This window comes from Rhinoraja longicauda, chromosome 9, assembly GCF_053455715.1.
Source record: "Rhinoraja longicauda isolate Sanriku21f chromosome 9, sRhiLon1.1, whole genome shotgun sequence".
NCBI classification, from domain to species: domain Eukaryota; kingdom Metazoa; phylum Chordata; class Chondrichthyes; order Rajiformes; family Arhynchobatidae; genus Rhinoraja; species Rhinoraja longicauda.
The window spans coordinates 15,745,286-15,768,638 of record NC_135961.1 but is presented as its reverse complement, the minus strand read 5'-3'; the positions used below and the strand labels follow the sequence as shown (position 1 = coordinate 15,768,638).

General features: G+C 39.6%; 1 protein-coding gene across 2 annotated transcripts in view; it reads right to left on the bottom strand.

The window, feature by feature from the left end:
* Nucleotides 1-23,353, bottom strand: part of LOC144596495 (echinoderm microtubule-associated protein-like 6) — a 207,639-nt gene that overhangs the window by 119,144 nt on the left and 65,142 nt on the right. For both annotated transcript variants that reach the window (XM_078404836.1, XM_078404837.1), the window contains exons 9-13: nt 22,102-22,358; nt 10,776-10,988; nt 6,596-6,760; nt 5,379-5,485; nt 2,126-2,244 (exon numbers count right to left, since the gene is read on the bottom strand). In XM_078404836.1, the coding sequence (XP_078260962.1) occupies nt 2,126-2,244; nt 5,379-5,485; nt 6,596-6,760; nt 10,776-10,988; nt 22,102-22,358 (861 nt within the window). The remainder of the gene's footprint in view (nt 1-2,125; nt 2,245-5,378; nt 5,486-6,595; nt 6,761-10,775; nt 10,989-22,101; nt 22,359-23,353) is intronic.

Here is a 23,353-nt window from a genome sequence, read left to right as displayed (position 1 = left end):
ACATCGGGAAAAATTTTCCTGCATCTAGCCTGTCCAATTGTTTCAGAATTTTATATGTTTCTATAAGATCTCCTCTCATCCTTCTAAATTCCAGTGAATGGAATCCAAATTACTTCGAAAAATGACTATGAAAATCCGATTCTATTACCCTCCAGATAGGGCATGTCATATAACAACTCACTTTGCAAATTTTTTTCTCCTCAATTCTCTCCTGGTTCTCTTCCCAATTACAATGAACTACTTTCCTCTGGTTAATACATTTTCCTTGTTAATTAAATTCGTTTGGAATCTTATCAATGAAATATACGATGTTTCAGAGTGGGGTAAAGAGAAAGGGGTGAGGGGAGGGGAGAGGTAAGGAGAAGGGAAAGTGCTGGGCAGAAAGCAAGGGAACGGAAAAGCAGCGACTGGGACAAGGAAGGACCCTGGTTGTTTGTAATATATGCAAAAGTTTTGGATGTGCAAGTTTGAGGCATGCTCACAAATGACATGAATTTTATCGGAGTTATTGGCATGGGGGTCATCTTAGGTTACAGGGTAATATCAATATGTTGGTGAAATGGCCTGAGAAATGGCAGCTGAAAAGCGATTCATTCTGGATACACTAATGAGGCTGGGACATGAGAGGTAGGGTTTTGAGGAGGGAGTATTGAGGAACAGAGGGACCAAAAGATCCTTGACCAAAAGTCCAAGCTGCTTTGAAAATAACAGCGTAGGTAGACAACATGGATAAGGTGATGTATAGGATATTGGCCTTTATTAGCTGAAGCAGTAAAAACAAGAACAGAGAAGTTATGCTCAAACTTTATAAAATATTGGATTAGGCCATGGCTGGAGTACTGCATGCAGTTCTGTTCACCTCATTATGGGAAAGATATGATAGTGCTGGAGAAAGTGCAGAGATTTAACCAGGATGCTGCTTGGCATAAAGGATTTCAGTTTTGAGGAGATACTGGAGAGGCGTGGTCTGCTTTCCCTGGAATGGGGAGGTTAAGAGAGGACATGATTGACGTATATAAAACTATGATGAAAATATATAGTGCAGATTACATGATTTGCCATATCAGGGGTAGATAAAGCTAAAGGACATATATTTAGGGTAAGAGCTAAAAGATTTAAAAGGGTTATGAAGGAGAGAGGAACCTTTTTCACCCAGAGGGTGGCAAGAACTGGAAAGTGGTGGAAGTAAAGTTGGTGGCAGCATTGAAGTGTCCAGGTGAGCAATTGAATCATCAATATAAGATTTTGAGCCAAATGTTGGGAGATGGGATTAATACAGATGGATCCCCACTGATCAATGCAGATGTCATGGGCTAAACGACCTGTTTTCGTGCTCTATGACCAGGCCTGAAAGCATGGGAAAGGAACAGTTTAGTAAAGTAAAGGGTGGGAGTTGAGAGGGAAGGAAAGGAATGTATCTCTTCATGTCCCTGTGTCCTTTCCTTAAGTTAGGGAATACATTGGATGCTTGTTGGAAGTGGATAGGCAGAATCAATACAATACAATACCACCAACCAGGTAAAACATTAATGTGTGTTCGTTCATTATCCAATGCCATCACATAAAATAGTGGGGCAGAATACACAATATAATTGTTCTTCCATTAACCTAATACCACCTGGTGGCAATGATTGGAAAATATACCCTAATATACAGTCTGAAGAAAGATCCTGACCTGAAAAGTATTCTGTCCATTTACCTCCACAGATGCTGTTTGATCCACTAATATACTCCAGCAGTTTGCTTTCATTTCAAGTTCCCAGCATTTTGCATCTTCCTAATGTATTCATTCTTTGTGATGCCTACCATCTCCTTGACAAGGAGATAGTGTATTAATTGACTGCATGATCTTTTGAAGCACAAAAGACATGCAGATAGTAGGTAGATCAGCCTTCATTTAAATTCAGTCACTGCCTGCTGAGGATGGAATCCACTTGAGTATTGCTTGCGTGGTTCAAATGTATACTGGGAAGAACTCTCAATAAGAATAATCTTTTGAAGCAAATAAGCGTAACAGGCTTATTATGCACCATGACCCTCTATTTATTGGCTTAAGTATATTAGTGAGGAAATTACAAGCCATACATTACAAAAATGCAGCAGAATAAAACTTTTACAAATATACCCGTGAACAAATTGCAGTTTCAGACTTCCTTCAGGCGCTCTCTCTCTTTTTAGAGGAGCTGCTGCTTGTTTTTTCTCTTTGCTTTGCTGTTTGAGCTGAGGTAGATCTTCTTTGTAAACCTATAATTTAAAGCAGAATGTTACATTGCCACTATACAAAAATGGTTTCACAGGATAAAAATATATGAAACACTGAATATTTTGAAGGTGAAATTCCAAGACATTGTCATCCTGAAACTTAAGATTGTACCACTTTGCTGAACTTTTCTGGGATTTGGGTTCCTACTACCATTTCAAAGCTTTCCATGATCCCTGGAAATGAAAATCAAGTTGAGCATTTGTGGACCAAGGGGAGCATTTGGTATCTACTACCAAAGTTTCACAAATGCTTCTCAGCCCTCTTAGAAAATTGACTGCAGAATTCCTCTTCCAGAATGAGAAATCTCTTTAAGGGCCTAAACTGATACCCTTAGACTTTCTGGGCCAATAGCTGCCATTCAAAGCTGGGTGGCAGTGTAAACTATGAGGAGGATGCAGGGTGACTTGGACAGGTTGTGTGAGTGGGCAGATGCAGTTTAATATGGATAAATGTGAGGTTATCCACTTTGGTGGTAAGAACAAGAAGGCAGATTATTATCTGAATGGTGTCAAGTTAGGAAAAGGGGAAGTACAAAGAGATCTGGGTGTCCTTGTTCATCAGTCAATGAAAGTAAGCATACAGGTACAGCAGGCAGTGAAGAAAGCTAATGGCATGTTGGCCTTCATGACATGAGGAGTATAAAAGAGGTCATTCTGCAGTTGTACAGGGCCCTAGTGAGACCACACCTGGAGTACTGTGTGCAGTTTTGGTCTCCAAATTTGAGGAAGGACATTCTTGCTATTGAGGGAGTGCAGCGTAGGTTCACTATGTTAATTCCTGGAATGGCGGGACTGTTGTATGCTGAAAGACTGGAGCGACTGGGCTTGTATATACTGGAATTTAGAAGGATGAGAGGGGATCTTATTGAAACATAAGATTATTAAGGGATTGGACACGCGAGGCAGGAAACATGTTCCCAATGTTGGGGGAGTCCAGAACCAGAGGCCACAGTTTAAGAATAAGGGGTAGGCCATTTAGAACGGAGATTAGGAAAAACATTTTCAGTCAGAGAATTGTAAATCTGTGGAATTCGATGCCTCGGGAGGCAGTGGAGGCCAATTCTCTGGATGCTTTCAAGAGAGAGTTAGATAGAGCTCTTAATGATAGCGGAGTCAAGGGGTTTGTGGAGAGGGCAGGAATGGGATACTGATTGTGAATGATCAGCCATGATCACATTGAATGGCGGTGCTGGCTCGAAGGGCTGAATGGCCTACTCCTGCACCTATTCAATATGGTGATAAACCCAACTTTGCAAGACAAACAAACTGCCAATTAAAAACTATTTTTTAGAATCAAGCACAAGCCTCAGATCCTTCTGCACCTGTGGATGTGTTCATGTCAAGTAGAGGCAAAACTATTTCTGGGCAATTTGTACAACCTGTCATCCAGATGCCGAGTGTTCTTTCTCCTGCATTCTCTGAACTTAATGCATCTGTAGGAATGAGTATTTTAATGTCATCTTTGCCAGTCTCAACTTAAATAGTGGTCTCGAGTTAGAAATTCTTGGGTTCAAGCCTCACTGAATATTTGGGGACAAAGTCTAGACTGATGCTTGTGTGGAGTATGGGGAAGTGCCACACTCGCAGATGTAAAGCCTTTTAAATGAAACATTAAATGAAATTCTGTTTATCCTTCCAAATGGTTTTGAAATATCCCATTACAATAGGGTTACTTCTTATCCCTTCCAATATTTAACTCTCAATCAATATCACTTAAACAGATTACAAGATTACAGATGCCTGATATATGTAGTTTGTTCATATGAATAAGCATTTGGGAGACCTGTGGGATGGATTTGCTGGCTGATACGGAGCTGCAAGAATCTTCTACCATGTGGGAACTCAGTAGATATCTGTATTACCAACGTAAACTGTTCAGGTTACAAATAGTTCTCTAGTCTAAACCCTACTGTAACATGGGGAGGACCTGTACTTAATCAAGCTTCTCTGCCATATCCAAGTCCTTCCAACAATGTTTCTTACATGCTTTTTCCTTCTTCAGCAGTATCTCGAGATTGAATTTGACTTGACGACACTCTGTTCTAAGGTGGCTGATCATGTCATTGTGGGATCTGAAGATTTTACCAGAGATAGGGCAGGAAGGACATTGTTGAACAAGCTAGTTGTGCAATTCTATACTTTGATACATCTAGGCACAAAGCTATCCCTAATGCTTCATGGTATCTCAAGAATCTGATAGACAGCTGACAAAAGAAAATTACGGCATTCAAACCATGATAGGACTGTTCCTATATTGGGAATGAGCAACTGACTAGCATCTCTTAGGCTCCTGCACAGGGAATTTAGAATTAATTTATGCTTTGGGATTTACTGGTGAGTTGCACATGCAGAGTGGCAGCCTTTTAATATACTTTATTCATAAGATAGACAGCTATGCAATATAGGATACTGCATGGTCTTCCTTCATTCCAATTACTTATATTTACAATATGTCACAATGATTTAATTTTTTCAGTCCTAAACATGTCATCAGCAATATGTTTGATAATTCAGTATACAGGGTACAGCCCCCGAATTTCCAGTGATGAGAGGACCCTATATTGTGGCCTTTCCCCAGAGACCCTTCATAACAGCTGCATCAAGTTTCAGCAAGGCCTGCAGCACATAAACTCCCTTGGAATATGCCAATCAGCAGCACTTGCTTGAGGACACCGCATTGCACCGGAATACCAACTGGTTTCAATCAGAGCAAAATGCAAGGTTTCAATGATTTGTTGATACACTGACATATAAAGTTATAAATGTTCCTTGTCTAAAACAATGAGAAAAGATGTGGTCACCATGTTATGCTAGATAATTTTAAGACCTATGAGTCATCACAAAGTACCAATGAGGTAAACCTCCAGCTTAGTTAATTTTCATGCCAATCACAAAATTGTATAATATCAAATGAATCTTTGTCCTTTTGGATAATGTTGAATTACTTTACAAAAAACATTAATTGCAAGGTACATGAAAATATTTTTACCTATAATAGATTCTAATAAAATGATTAAAACATTCGTTGATGCCAATTGTGACAATATTAAAAGTTGCGTAATTATCAGTTCAAAAAGGCAAAATTGTTGCATTAATACTGCTAATCAATTACTAACCTGACGTTCGTAACTGATCTGCACTTCTTGTTCTATGTCAGAATCCAATTCTGCAATATCTGATAGATCTGAATCAGATTCTTCACTATTGGAATCAGCATAACCTTCTGTTAAAGGAATGAATGCACATTAATATCTAGGGAGGAAAGAACTGCAGATGCTGGTTTAAATCAAAGGTAGACAAATTCTGTAGCTCAGCGGGACAAGCAGCATCTCTGGAGAGAAGAAATGGGTAACGTTTCGGGTTGAGACCCTTCTGTGGACGTGATGCAGGCCATGACATTCTGGTTAAAGAAGTCACAGACATAGGGAGAGACATGCATACTAAAGATCTAGTGTCCCAATACCAGGAGTAACAGAAATCACAATGGAAGGCGGCCAAGGAAACAGGAGTGAAGCTTTGCACATCTGATCCCAGAACCAGAAGATGACAAAATCAAAACAAATTCACTGGGGACTTTTATGAAGCCCACCTACCATCATGCACTTGCTGCTGCTGTGCACACAAATCTCACAAATGTTTTCAGCAATTCAACTGCAGCATTTAATTCAGGCATACAAATTGAACCATTCTCATCAACATTCCTCATTATTGTACATGGATACATAATAAATTTGAACAACAGCAAATGGGGAGGGAACCCTTCTAATTCTAGCATCTTAGTCCATCACAGGAAAAGGTGCTTGCCAGATAATTATGAATCTGCTTATACAACTATTACATGATGCCCACACCATTCTATGGCCCTCAACACAGAAAGGTATAACACAGGAACAGTCTTTAACCCATGATGCCAGTGCTGACCATGATGCCAAAGAGAAAGACAATGTCTCACTCAATAAAAGACAATGTCAAAACACACATTTACAAATTTATCTGTAAACCCATTCACCTGTCTGAGACATATTTGAGCACATGTTATTATTTGTTGATTAAGCCAAAGTCAAAATTCACTTTTAAATGTGGAGGTATTCATTTAAATTCCAACATGTCTTTACTATTTGAGAAGTTGCAGATAGAACTGAATAGCATTATATCATGGTCAAACTATTACAGTTCTGACTTTGTTGAAGGGCAGGTAGTTGGTGAAGCAGCTTAAGAGAGTTGAGCTCAGCATATGGCTATGTGAGCCTCTTGCTGCAAATCTGAGGGATGAGAATATTGTCTAACTACAATTTAATACAAATATTAGAAAACAAATACATATTTTAATCACCTGGTGGTTCATCAAATCCTCCATTCATTATTCCTTCAGGAATAAATCGCCACTGAAATACAGAGTGATCGGCACCACCTGTGCTTATTATCCACTGAAAATCATATGACCAACGTACATTAGTAACATGAGCAGAATGTCCAACATATTTTCGGAATTTTGCTCCTGAAAATGAGGAAATAGATTATCTTGCATTAAAAACGCTTTAAATTATGATCAATTACAGATTTTTAAAAATGTATCATCTTTAAACAAATTATTTTAAATTGCCAGGAACAATACCATTGTAAAACTAGTAATCTGTTAAAATTATTCAAGATACCTTTGACTACTGTAGTAATATTACTAATGAATGAATAGAAGCAAATCATTTCATGGTAATAGAAATGTTTTAACAAAAAATTAAAGAACACCTTATCAAACATTTTTCCCTTCATAAAACCTACTTGTAACTTAATGAACCTACAAACATAATTGTACAGAACACCGAGATGAATGAAAATGACGAATTAGGTATTGATGCAAGAAATTCTGGAAATAAGAAAAATGGGCAAGTTGGTAATATGTTCAACCCAAGAGCTCACGTACTGGGAAAGCATGATGGGAAAATAGGCCACAGTGAAGGTAATTCAAATATCACATTACGAGAAGCAATAGACAAAGGACGTGTTCAGATTACAAGGCTAAATAACTGGAGTAAAGATAAACGATGTTGTAGACCAGGTTAAGACCAATAAAACCGATTTATTTCAAAAATGTAAAATCCGCATGTAAAGATTGTGTCGCAGGATATAGAAAGCCTGTAGATGCTGTGAATTATTGAAGCATTTGGGTTCGTTGAGGGAATTTCTGTATTTCTGTTTTCCTGTATTTAAGGCTTTTCGGCCTTAAATTTACGGACATTTGAAAAATTTGCCACTGCTCCAAGAGATTTTCTTTGTGTGCCGTCCTGATCTGAGCTGTAATTAACAAGGCCACTGGGCCCCTTATGAAAGTCAGATTTAGGGTACGGGGCAAATACACAATTCCATTAGGTAAGAAAGACTATAATCAAGCCTATTTTTTATTTCTAAAGCATTGCTATAAACTGTAGCATCACCAGAATTTTCACCAGTACTTCCACCAGTTGCTTCCTCATTAATATGTCTTTTTTTCATTATTGCTTACATCATATGAAATTACTCTGTGACCAGTTGGGCGTTTGCAAGCAGAAGAGGTATGTTGGACAAAAATATTGGTTTCGAGACCAAATAATTAACAAACTAATATACTCCTTTCATCCTTGCAAATCACCACAAGATTTAAAGAACTACTTAGATTCGAATGAGTCCACTTCGCAATTCTCAGTCCACAATACTGTGGATCACAGTTCTTCAAGAGCTCACTTAATCATCATCTACGAATGTCTTGGCCTTCACCAATCTCAAATAGTGTGGTTTATACCCTATGCTCTTTTGGTGAGAAACTATTCCTCAAGATTCTTCTTATACTTCAATAGATTAAAGTAACTCATTGATATCTTTGGCAAGAAAACGGTTTATCTTCTACATCCCTAATGGGTTTCTTAATATTATGGACTTCAGTTAAATCTCCCTTCTTTGTTTCAAAGAAGGCCATAGCCGATTCATCATTCAGCATTTATTATACACCCAAACGTTTCTTCTGCATCCTCTCATCCAATCACATTCTTCCTCGGAATTGTATAGTGTACTCCAATGTGGTCCAAAAAAATGTTATATTAATTCCAGCATTGCTGACCAGCTTGTGTATTCCATGCTTTGGCCACTAAAGGCAAGGCCTTTAAGGACTTGTGGTTATGCATCTTATTGTACTTCTTATTATACTTATTTTTAATTGTATTCAGCTTGTTTGTCTTCCAAAATACATTTATCTGTGAAGGAGGCCCAAGTAGTGTTGACAGAGTGAATGCATCAATTCACATTCCAGGATGCTGGATAATGACCTGCATGATGCATAGTACAGTGCATTCAGAAAGTATTCAGACCCCTTCACTTTTTCCACATCTTGTTACATTACAGCCTTATTTTAAAATGCATTAAATTCTTTTTTTTTATCATCAATCTACACACTTGTTTTATACCCTTCCCCAGATCTGTGTCTCGACACAATCCTGCCTCGGAGGTCTACAGACAATTCCTTCATCTTCATGGCTTGGTTTTTGCTCTGACATGCACTGTCAACTGTGGGACCTTATAAAAACAGGTGTGTGCCTTTCCAAATCATGTCCAATCAATTTAATTTACCACTGGTGGACTCCAGTCAAGTTGTAGAAACATCTCAAGGATAATCAATGGAAACAGGATGAATCTAAACTCAATTTTGAGTGTCATAACAAAGGGTCTGAATACTTATGTAAATGTGATATTTCAGTTATTTCTATTTAATTCGTTTGAAAAAAATTCTAAACACCTGTTTTTGCTTTTTTATTATGGGGTATTGTGTGTAGATTGATGAAAAAAAAAGAATTTAATTCATTTAAAAATAAGGCTGTAACGTAACAAAATATGGAAAAAGCGAAGGGGTCTGAATACGTTCTGAATGCACTGTATATGTCTGCAACCAGCTGGATATTCCTTCTAGTTACTGAACATCTGAAACTGCATGGTCTACCATTTTCATATTGTTCAACAACTCTAATCTTAATTGTAATTTCTGCTAATCCCTCAACAGCAGATGTTAGTCTTATTAGTCTATAATTCATTGGTTTCTCTCTAACCTTTCATGAATTATAGAGATATTCAATTTCCTGACCTAAAGGGTTAATTCCTGAAGGGAGAGTGCTTAGGGAGATGGTAACCAGAAAATTTGCAATGTTCAGATAAATAACCTTTAAAATTATATGTATCATTCTTGGAATATTTTTACTTTCTTAATTACTGTTATTTTACTTATGCAAGTCCCTAAAATATAGTATTAGAATGCACATTTAGCTCCAATTCAGATGAAAATTAATCAATGCATTTGTGAGGTCCTTATTTTGGTTTTTAAGAGCACATTCAATTTTCTAATATAGTTGTAAAAGTGGTGTTTTCAATATCCCTTGCAAGTTCCTGTATTCTTGTTGCACTTCTGTTTCTTTCCCAATCAGGACAATGTTATATTTCTTTAGGATTTTGAATACTTTTTTTCTTAGTTTTTAGTTGTATTTTTACTCCGTTATCCTTAGCTTTCCCTTTGGCAAGCAGAACTCCAGCTGTGTAGGGATATAAATTGGCTCTGCGTGTGATTATTTAATTTATTGAGCAATTTCTATCTATCTTTTCTTTGGAACAACAACGTTTGTGCCCATGTAATCTGCAAGTTATTTTATCCCATCCAATTAAAAGGGAGCCTAGCACATTTTATAAAATTTAGTTGCGTCCAAGATTTGAGAGCAACTATTGATCAGTATAGCAGACAATGCAAAGCACAATAATGCTCACTAATAATAAACAAAGTTGACAGATCATGAACAGTACATAATTCACATTACAAATTTAAATTGACCAATAAAGTATTCAGCTCCATTGCCTATTATAAACTGTTTTACATTTAGAAAGTACTTCTTCATTCCACCTCTTCCAGGTGGACAGCAGTTACCTCCTTTCAAGAACGTTCATCTATTTCACATCACTTCCATATTATGGACGGTTTGATTCTCTTTTGTATCCCTTCCATTTGATTTGTATCCCTTACTATTTGCTTTAAATTCCTTTCATTGTTCCTTATATTACTCCACCAGGTTGATTTGTATGAATGTTTGGATTCATACGTTCAACTTTTTAGGTTGATACATCCAACCTCTTTTGTGAAAATAATTGCTTAATTCCATTAGGGGATTTTGTGCACATTTAACATATGGGCATCCTCAATAGTCATCAATAAATCCAAATTACTTTTTATCTTGTTGAATCAATGGCATTTTGTTCCAGAGAAGTTTGTTGAATTATTTTCCTTCTCTATCCTGTTAATTGTTAATTCTGCTGTGTTTTAATGCATATTTGTCGTGGAAACCTACACCCTACGCAGAATGATCACCAACATGCACATCTGAGAGAAACTCAGTTACTGTGGAATACTGAAGATATGAAATAAGAAAGATAGTTTTGTACATGTCATGTTAATGCTCATATAAACAGTACCATAATTAGAATAAATAGTGAAGAAACACATTCCTTACCTTTTTTCAAACAAGGAAACCTAAAGAGTTTGACCAATCCAAAGTCATCACCAGAAACAAGAGCAGCACTGCCAAAGTTTGCATCCACAGAATTGATATCCATGATGTCCGTATACTTAGGCCAAATTCCATTCACTTCAGGTCCAATTATGCAAGTCCAGGTAGCCCAATGAATCCCCTTTATTTCATCTTTACTTGTTAAATACTTTCCAGCTTTAAAAGATATTTGGTACATAATACAGCAAATATAATATGTTAATGTTTCCGTTTTAACATCCTCATCTCATTTTATAAGAGTTCGCAGTATTGGCATGATGTGATAATCGCGCAATATAGACTTGCAGCATGACTCGTGTAAATATTAAAATATATCCAAAAATTAAATAACAATGCATCATAAAACTAAAACTTTGCACTAATACTGAATGGACAATCAAAACATTTCTAAGCTATTTGCCATCTTTGTGTAATAAAATTAAAATATAGTCACTTGCTTCACAAGTGATAAAATTCACTCTACTGTTAGAAAAAAAGTTAACACTTTGGTACCACCTTCATGGGAATAGTCTTAATATTTTCTGCTGCTTAGACTTGATGTTTTCATAATTTTAAAAGGTACTAGCACAAGTGTGCCCGTTGGGCCCGTCCTCGTAGGGTTTCCATTGTAACCGGGAGGATGGAAGGGAGGGAAGAGGGAGGGAGGGAGGAGGGAGGTGTGGAGGGAGGAGGGGAGGGGGAGGGAGGGGGGGAGGGGAGGGTGGAGTGGAGGGGGGAAGGGGGGGAGGGAGGGGGGAGGGAGGGAGGGGAACCTCCCCTTTTCCCAGTACCCCTCTTTCCCCGTTGGGCCCGTCCCCGTAGGGTTTCCATTGTAACCGGGAGGGGGGGAGGAAGAGTGGAAGGAGGGGGGAGGGGGAGAGGGATGGAAGGGTGGAGGAAGGGGGGTGGGAGTGGGGGAGGGAGGGATGGAGGGAAGGAGGGAGGGGGGGAGTTAGGGGGGAGGGTTGAGGGAGGTGGAGAGGGATGGGAGAGGGAGGGGGAGGAGGGGGGGAGGGAGTGGGGATGGAGATGGGAAGGAGGGGGAGGAAGGGGTTGAGGGGTGAAGGGGGACCTCCCCTTTTCCCAGTACCCCTCTTTCCTCCACCACCAAGCCCCCTCCGCAACGACCCCTGTTGTCCCCCTCCCCAGTCCCCATTCTCAGACCTCCCCCATTCTCTCTCTCCCCAGACACACTCTCAGTGCTTTTTTCGAAACACTTGCCCCGGTGGCCCACGAGCATAGGGGCCCAATGCTGATCTGTGTATGTTAAGTGACTTGCAATAAAAAAAAAGATGTAAAAAAAAGATAAGTGCTTTTTAAGTGCTTGTTTTGAAACATTCGCGGTCACATAGTGCTTCTCACTGGGGAGGGGGGAAGGGGGGTGGGGGGAGGGAGAGGGGTAGGGGGGAGGGAGGGGGGGAGGGGGACCTCCCCTTTTCCCAGTACCCCTCTTTCCCCGTTGGGCCCGTCCTCGTAGGGTTTCCATTGTATCCGGGAGGAGGGGAGGGAGGGAAGGGGGAGGGAGGGAGGAGGGAGGTGTGGAGGGAGGAGGGGAGGGGGAGGGAGGGGAGGGGGGAAGGGGGGAAGGGAGGGGGACCTCCCCTTTTCCCAGTACCCCTCTTTCCCCGTTGGGCCCGTCCTCGTAGTGTTTCCATTGTAACCGGGAGGAGGGGAGGGAGGGAGGAGGGTGGTGTGGAGGGAGGAGGGTGGTGTGGAGGGAGGAGGGAGGTGTGGAGGGAGGAGGGGAGGGGAGGGGAGGGGAGGGGAGAGAGGGGAGGGAGGGGGTAGGGGGGGAGGGAGGGGGGAAGGGGGAGGGGGGAAGGGGGAGGGAGGGGACCTCCCCTTTTCCCAGTACCCCTCTTTCCCCGTTGGGCCCGTCCCCGTAGGGTTTCCATTGTAACCAGAAGGGGGGGAGGGAGGGTGGAAGGAGGGGGGAGGGGGAGAGGGATGGAAGGGTGGAGGGAGGGGGGGAGTTAGGGGGGGAGGGGTGAGGGAGGTGGGGAGGGAGTTGGGGAGGAGGGTGGGAGGTAGTGGGGATGGAGGTGGGAAGGAGTGGGGAGGAAGGGGTTGAGGGGGGAAGGAGGGGGAGGGAGGGAATAGGGGCCCCATGCTGATCTGTGTATGTTAAGTGACTTGCAATAAAAAACACAACTTTAAACAACAATCATTTGCTTTTCGCAACAATGTAGAACCCATGTCACACAAGCATTGTGACGTCACAAGCTGAAGACCTTGAAAAAAAAGTTAAAAATAAAAAAATGTAAATTTGTAAAGATTAGACACCCAATAGCAGCTGCTTGTCCATTGTGACATCACACGCTGAAGGGGGGGGGGGAGGGGGGTCAGCTCGAGCTCATCTCACAGGGGCATTGTGACATCACAAGCTGAAGACTAAATCCGCACCGCAGCGCCCCCCTGAATAGGGGGGGGGGGGGGGCAGCGCTTTAAAACCTCTGTAACTTAAAAAACATGCGACTAAATCAAATGAAAATATCACGGCCGGTCGTTTGGGAGGTTGGCGATTAAGGCGGTGCGAAAACCGTCACGCTACTGTTCACCGTTTTGCCGCAATCGCTGATACGAACAAATAAATATATCAAATAATTCAGGTCAAACCCAAAAAATATATATATACAAGATCTGAGTTTTAGTAGTATATAGATTACTCATGTTAATATATCAGTGTCTAATGGCAAAACATACAAAATATGAACTTATACTTGTAGCTAATTACCCATTTTATACATAATTTTAGTTAATTGGTACCCATTTTAACATTGTGGGTGGCAAGGTGGTGTTAGCAGTTGGTAGAGTTGCTGCCTTACAGTGCCAGACACCCCGGTTCGATCCTGACTGCGGGCGCTTGTCTGTACGGAGTCTGAACGTTCTCCCCGTTACCTGCATGGGTTTTCTCCGGGATCTCTGGTTTCCTTCCACACCCCAAAGACATACAGGTTTGTAGATTAACTGGCTCTATATAATTGTAGATTGTCCCTAGTGTGTGTAGGATAGTGTCCAAGTGTGTGTAGGATAGTGTAAGTGCGCGGGGATTGCTGGTCGCCGCGGACTCAGTGGGCAAAGGGCCTGTTTCCGTGCTGAATCTTTAAACAAAACTCAATGGAAATTTATGCAAGATAATTATCATCTTATCAAAAATAGAATCATGTTATCAAAAGATGAAACAGAGCTATATTATGTCTAGATTGAATCTTGATCCTTTCATGAATTACAGGTAGATTTGCTTTGGCGCGATAGTTGTATTCGTAAGAATACTTGTGTTATAGAAAATAGTGTCAGAAAAATAATTGTATTATTGAACAAAGGGGGTACACAGGCTAAAGATTTTCAGACTTGAAATAACTTTTCCCTGCAGGATTTTCAAACTTAAGTCTTTTTAATAACCAAGTTTAGTTTTTATTACTGCAAGCTATAAATACTAAGGGCTATACTTTGTTTAATAGAGTAATTTTGCAGAAATGTCACGATTGCTTGTCAATTCCAATGGCAACCCACCGTGTCCAATCACTGCGCGGAGTCTACATAGAAACATTTCTTCTGCTTGGCCATTTCCAAACTAACTTTAAATGGTTCTCCAGTTCATGATCAAAGTCATGTTATACGTAACTAGGCACATGTAATACCAATAATGTTCCCTAATTCATCAATCGTATTATATTGAATTCACGTAGTGGAAACACCCATTATGTAAGAACTATGTGTATTCAATGAATCTGTATTGGTAACCCTCGATTCCCTTAAAGATTTTCATACCTTACAAGTTCACACAAGGATACTCTGCCTGGGGTGGGAAATCTTTGGAGAGATTTTGTAATGTCAATACATCAGAATATTGGCTACACTCAGTGACCACTCTCAGTCCAAAATAATGCTAAGGGTTTTGGAGCACACTTATCAAAATAATTGCAAGATAAAAGACAATATATTGAAACCTCAGGTACTGATCGTAGAAATATGATGACAGAAGAACAAGGAGTATGGTATTGTAAATATTAGCCACATGATACATTGGAGAGCATTAAAATAAAGACGGGGAAGATTTTTGAACTTGATAAGTATGCAGCTGTCATGTTTTTATTTAAAAGATAGCAGCAGATTACATGGCTTGTGGGCATCTCATTTTGGGGAGATGGAATATTTCACATCATTCTCCCACACTAATTAGAAGCTTTACTTGTACAATCATTCCACTGCAAATGATAGTTACAACAAATCATCTCATTTTGCAGGTGCTGCCTAACCTGCTAAGTGTTTCCAGCATTTTCTGTTTTTATTTCAAAGACTAGTTATAAAATGCTTAGAAATATCCTGTGATCGTAAAAGACAATATAAACCCAAGCCTTCCCTATCCATGTACCAGTTCTAGTGTCTTTTTAAACTTTAATAGTTGCTGGCTGGGTTTCAAAGAATTCAAGAAATATAATGATAAAATGAAGACCAAGCTACTCTGCTCCAAAAGGCAACTGTCCGTTAGGGTCTTTGTTAAGAGCCAGGAACTGGAACTGCCAAATTGAAGCCTATTGTCATTGTGCTTGATCATCTCCTTCCTCATACCATGGACTTGATTTCACAATAAGCGACAGAACAATTAAAAATCCTCGATAGACACAAAATGCTGGAGTAACTTAGCGGGACAGGCAGCATCTCGGGAGAGAAGGAATGGGTGATGTTTCAGGTGGAGACTCTTCTTCAAACTGATGTCAGGGGAGTGGGCGGTTCAGAGATAAAATGTAGTTGGAGACAGCAAGAGAGAAGGTAGGAGAACAGGGAAGGGGAGGGGATGGAGAGAGAGGGAAAGCAAGGGTTACTTGAAGTTAGAGAAGTCAATGTTCATACCACTGGGATGTAAGCTACCCAAGCGAAATATGAGGTGCTGTTTCCAGTTTGCGCTGGGCCTCACTCTGGCAATGGAGGAGGCCCAGGACAGAAAGGTCAGTGTGGGAATGGGAGGGGGAGTTAAAGTGTTGAGCAACTGGGAGATCAGGTAGGTTTAGGTGGACTGAGCGGAGGTGTTCAGTGAAATGATCGTCGAGCCTGCGCTTGGTCTGGGCGATATACTGGAGTCCGCACCCGTAAAATGTACTATAAGCTATGTCCAAGCCTCATGGGGGAAAAAAACTATTGCCAGCTGTGACAGCAAGACTAACTTCAACCCAAGGTCTGAAAAAGTTCTTCCTAATTCTGGGCAACAATCCACATTCATTTTCTTATCAAATATCGCAACATTCCTCGTGACCAAACCAAACCAGAAATCAACATCAGAAATTAACACTCAATTCCTGGGTCGAGTTATTCATCTACCCCCTGGTCAATTAACACAGCTACTACCAAGCAAAACCAACCTAGATTGGTAGAACAGTCCAACAGAGCCCAAAACCAGTGCTTCAGCAAGACATAAAATCAATCAAACACAACATGCATGGTCAGATCCTGTCCACCTTGGATTGTTGAGGAGACTTCCATAAAGGAATAACAATGTTACCAAGCAGCATATTCAAACCAATAGCTATTTGAATTTTGTTTGGCCACCTGATTCCATATATTATTAGTTCTAGGACCAAATATGGTTAACAAAAAAAGTTAAATGTAAGAGGTGAGGCAAGAGTGACTGCTTGACATTGGAGCTGCATTTAATGCTCCAGTAAAATTGAAGTAAATGGGAATTGAGGGAGAAAATTCTTCACTCACTGAAGCCATTTCTTGCAGTGTTGATTTTTTTATTTCAGCATTTAATGGATTTTAAAAGCATGATTTTTTTTTGTTCTCTAGATTAGTTTAGAGATTCAGCGCGGAAACAGGCCCTTTGGCCCACCGAGTCAGTGCTGACCAGCGATCCCCACACACTAACACTATCCTATGAACAGTAGAGACAATTTTACATTTATACCAAACCAATTAACCTACAAACCTGTACCTTTGGAGTGTGGGATGAAACCGGAGCTTGCGGAGAAAACCCACGCGGTCAGGTGGAGAATGTACAAACTCCATACAGACAAGCACCCGTAGTCGGGATCAAACCAGAGTCTCTGGCACTGTGAGGCAGTAACTCTACCGTTGCGCCACCATGCCACCCAGAAGGTTATATTCTTGATATGACTTTAATCAACATGTACGTGATACAATAATGTTCTGATAATCCGACAACTGGTTAATTGCAAATCTGATTAATTTAATTCATTTATTCAGAATATTTAGTTTTAGTTTAGTTTAGAGATACAGCGTGCAAACAAGACCAAGTCCACACCATCAACAATCACCCCGTATACTAGTTCTATCCTACATTCTAGGGACAATTTACAGATGCCAATTAATCTACAAACCGGAGTATCCAGAAAAAACCCATGCAGTCATAGGGAGAACAAGCAAACTCTGTGCAGACAGCACCCATACTCAGGACCAAACCTGGGTCTCTGGCACTGTAAGGCAGCCCCTCTATCACTGCACCACTGTGCCACCCAATGTGAACCAGGGTTCTGGAGTTCAGTGAGATCTGGGGTTCGGACTGTTGACTGGAGATGGGGTATGAAAAACCAATGTTCAGACACATGAGTAATTATCTCAGTTTCTGGAGCCTGATTCCAGATTGCTGATGCATCCATCATTTTGCCACTGACTGGAAAAATCTGGGCTACTAGCTTACTGTATTATGAAAGAAGTCTCCTAATACAAGTCACAGCACATGCTAGGAACTTGTTGAATTCAGTATGTTTAGTTGAGCCCAAGTTCAATCTTGGGCATTTGAGCAAGTTTGGATACTACTGAGGTTTAGAGAGAAAAAAAAAATATTTTGGGGAAGGTGCAAGCATAAAGCACTGTATGCTCTCTGAGGGTCAAAAATAGTCAAGTTGGTGCTGAGAAAATTTACGAACACCCATGACAAAGAGGGAATTCAATTGGGTTCTGCCACAGGAGATCCTCAATTTAAGGGATTTAGTCTTAAATAAGCACTAGGTCTTAATTAAAACAAATAATACCAATTTGGAAATAATTGCTGTTTGGGAAATTTAAAATGTTCCTGAATGATTAAAAAGGATCAAAAATCAACTGATACATAAACAGTGTAAGAAAATAACTGCAGATGCTGGTACAAATCGAAGGTATTTATTCACAAAATGCTGGAGTAACTCAGCAGGTCAGGCAGCATCTCAGGAGAGAAGGAATGGGTGACGTAAAAATAGACATAAACACGTCTTTTCAATATAATTTATTAAACTTCAACTGCTGTCCTGCTCAGATGAAAATTCTGGGTGGTGTCACCTTGTGGTGTCGGCATCGAATAGTAATATAATATTAACAAAGAGATTGAGTACTGAAATATAACATAATAGATGACCACTCCAATTGATTTTCCAGCAGTGTGTTCTTTATTCCTGGATAAAGTTCTCCCACAATTATGTTAAAGTGGCAAATGATCTAAACTTGAATCAACTATAATGAGACTATTTGTTGTAGAATGTTGTCGAATTGGCCATAGTGTATAATGAACGACCAATTGAATATTGGTTGTTTTATATCCCACTAACAATGCATTTCTGCCTTGCATATGCCACTCGAGGATCTGGCCAACAATGTAAGGGCTTACATTTTTTTGCTGATTGAAAGTGTCTTGTTTTTCCATCAAAACATCAGCATTCCCTCCCCAGTGATATGCCTAAAAGTTCATAAACTGTGGAAGATTATACTATAAAGCTCACTCATGTTCTGGACTTGGAATACAAGTACTGCTGCCTTAAAGTAGCTGGAAAGGACAGTGATTCCCGATTATACTACAGCCATCCTCAGCGTAACCTGGTGGGGTGATGCCCACTGATGAGCAACTTGTCATATTTGGCAGAAAAATATCATGCAATGCATTTCCTCAAGTGTCCATTCATCTATGTATGTTATATGATGAAACAAAATCTGCTCCACAACCAATGGTTTAACAAACTAATTCAACAAAGAAATTCAATCCAAAATGATCAGCCAAATTGAGGTCTTACTCAGCAATTTTTTTATCACCTTTAGAGACAATGGTCAACTGAAAGGTCTAGAATTGGAAATGAACAGCACAGAAATGGCCCCTTAGGCCATGCTAATCCCCTTTCCCCACATTACGTCTGAATCACTCTATGCCTATGTTGTCCAGGTACATGCTCAAAAATGCCTTTTAAATGTTGCAATTGTATTTGCCTCCACCACCTCATCCCAGAAATTCACCTCCCTCTGTATGGAAATATTTACCTCTCAGATCTCAAGGTAGATAAAACCCTGGAGTCAATGAAAAATAGAATTATTGGGATAAATCAGGAGAGGCCTTAATTCCATATACAAAATCTGCTAAATTATCACATTAAATTTCTTTGGAAATTTAAAAAAATCATGTCATATTTACTCATAACAGCAATGTTTTGTCACAAAACCTGGATAGTATCAACATATTTAATGAGATGTGAAGTCCCATCAAGCAGTTTCATCAGAGAAAACAAGATGAGTTTGAGCAGCTGTGAGATATTAAATTTTCAAAAAATGTTGACCCAATGCATAGAGGATGTGGCAACTTTGATTTGCCTTTTAGGAACAGATTCCAAAAACAAACTAAAAGGATTCTAAAAAATTGCCTAAATTATACTGAAGCTAGGCAGAGAGACTACATTTAAGCAAGCTAATTGCATAAAAGAGACTAAACCTTTGCAATTCAACATCAGAGGTAGAATCTATGTAGGGCACAATATTTCAGAAGATATCATGACCAAACTCTATAATGTCACGGAATATTATTGATCTGACATGGCATCACAGCCAAAATAGATAGATATTGGGGTATTATTGAACTTTGCTATCTGCAGCAGGACAAGCATCATACTTTGTAAATTGGTCTTCACCAACATGATATTCTGCAACTTCATGTGTTGGAGCCTTTTCATGTGGGCTAAACACCCAAGAGAGATATTTTTGTTTCGATCAGAAAAGCCAGACTAAAATTACTGATACTCATAGTAACTACCCCAAACATTAATTTAGCTTTTTAAAAGTGGAGCAAAGAATGAAAATATTGATGATTGTAGCCAGAAGGATCTTTTATTTTAATAGCAAGTTATCCAAAGGAGAGCTCAAATAATATCTTTAAATTTTCACTTTTTGAAACAAGAGATTTTAAACAAACATCTTAAAGTAAACATGGATCAAAAATGGTTCTGCTTTTTGAAAAATTGACTTTAAATCATTGATCGGGACCAACATTCTGATGCTACGATTCCAAAATGTACAGTAAATCTTTGGTTTAATGGACCCATTTATAACCGGATTTTGGTTATAGTGGACAGACCTGCCAACGCCATCCTGCCTCCCCAGCCCTGGCTCCAGACACCATTCCCGGCCTTCAAGGTGTACCAGCGAACCCTTCACCTACCACATGGTACATTTGATGCGGCTGTTGTTGCGGCATCAAATGTGAATAACTTTAAAAATATAACACTGATTTCAATTAAACTGCTTCCATTAGCTCCAAAGGGATGACGGTAAGGTGGGCCTAAAATTGTCATGCTATCATGTACCGTTTTGGCTGTAGTACAGAAACAAACAAATAAATTTTAGTATATAGATGACACAAATGCTCAGCAAACTGATCACCTATTCTTGTTCTCGAGAGATGCTGCTTGAACCACTGAGTTACTCCAGCACCTAGTATCCTTTTGTGTATTAACAATCATGTGCAGTTCTTTGTTTCAACTCCTTCCATTGGGCAGACGATACAAGGCCTTCTATGCCCGCACCTCCAGACTCAGGAACAGCTTCATCCCCAGGGCCATAACTGCTATGAACCGGTCCTGCTGAGCCGGATGGCCACAACGCATAGATCAACTTGCACTTTACCCTGTCCAAAACTGTTACAACTGTTTCGTTTCGTTGGGTTGCTGCTGTCTAAATTACCTAAATTATTGCATCGTATGGGAGGCGCATTCCCAATCTCGTTGTACCCCTGGGTACAATGACAATAAAGATATATTGTATTGTGCAATGATATTACCTTATTCGGTATAGCGGACAATCAGCAGTAATAAACAACATTCCCCCCTGTCCCCCAAGGTCCATTAGAACAAAGGTTTACTGTATCAAAGAATGCAGATTATGTTTTTTTTTGTGTCTGCCCTGCAGAAATGAACCATTGAGGATGTAATATCCTCACTACTACATATCTTAGTCCAGATCCCAAGAGTCAAGAGTGTTTAATGGTCATATGCACTGGGATTGGAACAATGAAATTCTTACTTGTGTATAAAAGTGAGCATCCAACATGGGTACACAAGAGACAACAGATGCTGGGATCCTGAGTATAAAATCCAAATGCTGGAGGTACTCAATGGGTCATGAAGCATCTGTGGAGGGAAATGGACACACTCAAGTCTGAAGGTAAAATGTTGTCTGTCCATTTCCCTCTACAGATGCTGCATGACCCACTGAGTTCCTCCATTGCTGTTTTGTTAACATCCAACTTGAACAACTGTGTGGAGGCTCATGATTTCCAAGTGAAGATAGAAGTCTGAACCTCTGTAAGGTTGATCACTCCTCTTGGGTCAACTGTACTCTGCCATTGGATTATTTGTGGTAAAATGCCAAGCATCACATATTTCTGGGCACTTAGGTAACAAAATCTACCAGCAGAACCAGTGCTAGATCAGAGTTGGTGAAAGTACAGCAATGCCTTCAATGAGAAAAAATGTTATTGGGGAGGCCAAATACCAACTAATTTTCTCATTTGAACATCAGAGACATATATATAGGCAGTCAATGTTTTTGGCATCTTTTATAACATAACCTTGAGGGAGGCTCTCCTGACGGTCGCAGTAATTTTGGGGGAAGGGTATGTCACTGACAGTATGTCAGAAAGAACCTGAACTACTGGCCTCGCGTTACATCTGGGACCCAGATTGAGTGGAAAACTAAACTGGGTCTTGTTCCAGTTAATAGTGGGTTTTGAGGACAGGCAATCACAGAGCTTGCTCGTTTATGGAAAATCGTGCTGATATAATTCTTCAATAAACATGTCAGCAGATAAACACTGCAAGATAGATTATGGAAATCACTTTACTCTAAAAGTGACAAGTTTTGTTCTGAAAGTGAAATGTTTTGGAATTACTATGAAATGGAAAATATATTTGGCTTCATACATTTAACAGTTATTGAAAGTCATTATTCCACTTCTTAGAAAAAACATACACTTTTACATTCCAAAATGAAATAAAGTAATAACATGGTATTGGCAATTAAAGGCAAAGTGATTTGTACTTACAAGGCATTTTGTAAAATAGTCTTTCTCCAGCACCATCATTGACTTGCAGATGTTTGTTATCAATGGACCAGTCAATATGTGTAATGAAACTGGATGACTTGCTACATTCGCCAACTTTCTTGTATCGCTGTGAAACTGCATAGATATCAACTAGGCCATCATTTGAACCCACAGCCAGGTAAGATCCATCTGGAGAATATTTCATTTCATGAATTACCACTTTTCGGTCTTTAACATGGACCACCTCTGTCATATCTCTGCAAAAAATGTGATCAGTCACTAAGTATTTCCACTTGAAAGCTGCAACTACATTTCACATGATGATGGAATTTATCTTTACCTAGTTGGTACATCATTCTTCAACATTTTATTAAAATATCGTAGTGACATTTATTGAAGATGTCTATCTCGTGCTACCAATTACTTTTATCCAGTTAATCTTTGAAGCATGCAAAATTTTAAAAATGCACTTCAAATTCTTAAATTCCAAAATCGATATCCATGACACAAATCTCAAATTTGAACAAAATTCCTATTTTAAACTTCCAAGCAATAATGGTGTTTTTGCAGTTTTGGACCCTGCACATTATATTCCACCAGTCTTCACGTTGAATTATCAATCTTGTACTCGGGTTTTGAAAGACCATTGGTTTTTGCACATTTGAATATACTATTACAACCAGGAAAAATCTGATGAAAGATCATTGATCTGAAATATTCTCTCTCTCCATACTGCCTGCCTTGTTGAGCATTCCAGGATTTTAATCATTTTTTCATTGCAGGTTTCTAGCAATAACAAGCTTTTGCTCTTTGATTAAATAATATTATTTTACTAGATGAGCAGAATCAAATTATGCCTCTGTTCCTTTTACTGGTTTGAATATAAATCAGAATGGTCATTTTAAGTAGGTTTTCACTTTGAAGCTTAAATATATTTAATGATTAAATATATATCTAATATATTTTTAATTACCTGAATGCTGCCTGAATCAGAAGGTTTCAGCTATGGGGAGAGTTTGGATAGACATGGATTGTTTTCTCTGGTACGTCAGATGTTGAGGGAGGACTTGATAGAAGTATATAAAATTAATAGAGGCATAGACAGTCAGGACCTTTTTCCCCAGAATGGAAATATCCAACACAAGCGAGCATAGCGGGGAGAGGGGAAAAGGTTTAATGCAGATGTGTATCACACGTTTTTTTTTTTAACACAGAGTAGTTGGGGCATGGAACGAATTGGTGGTGGTGGCAT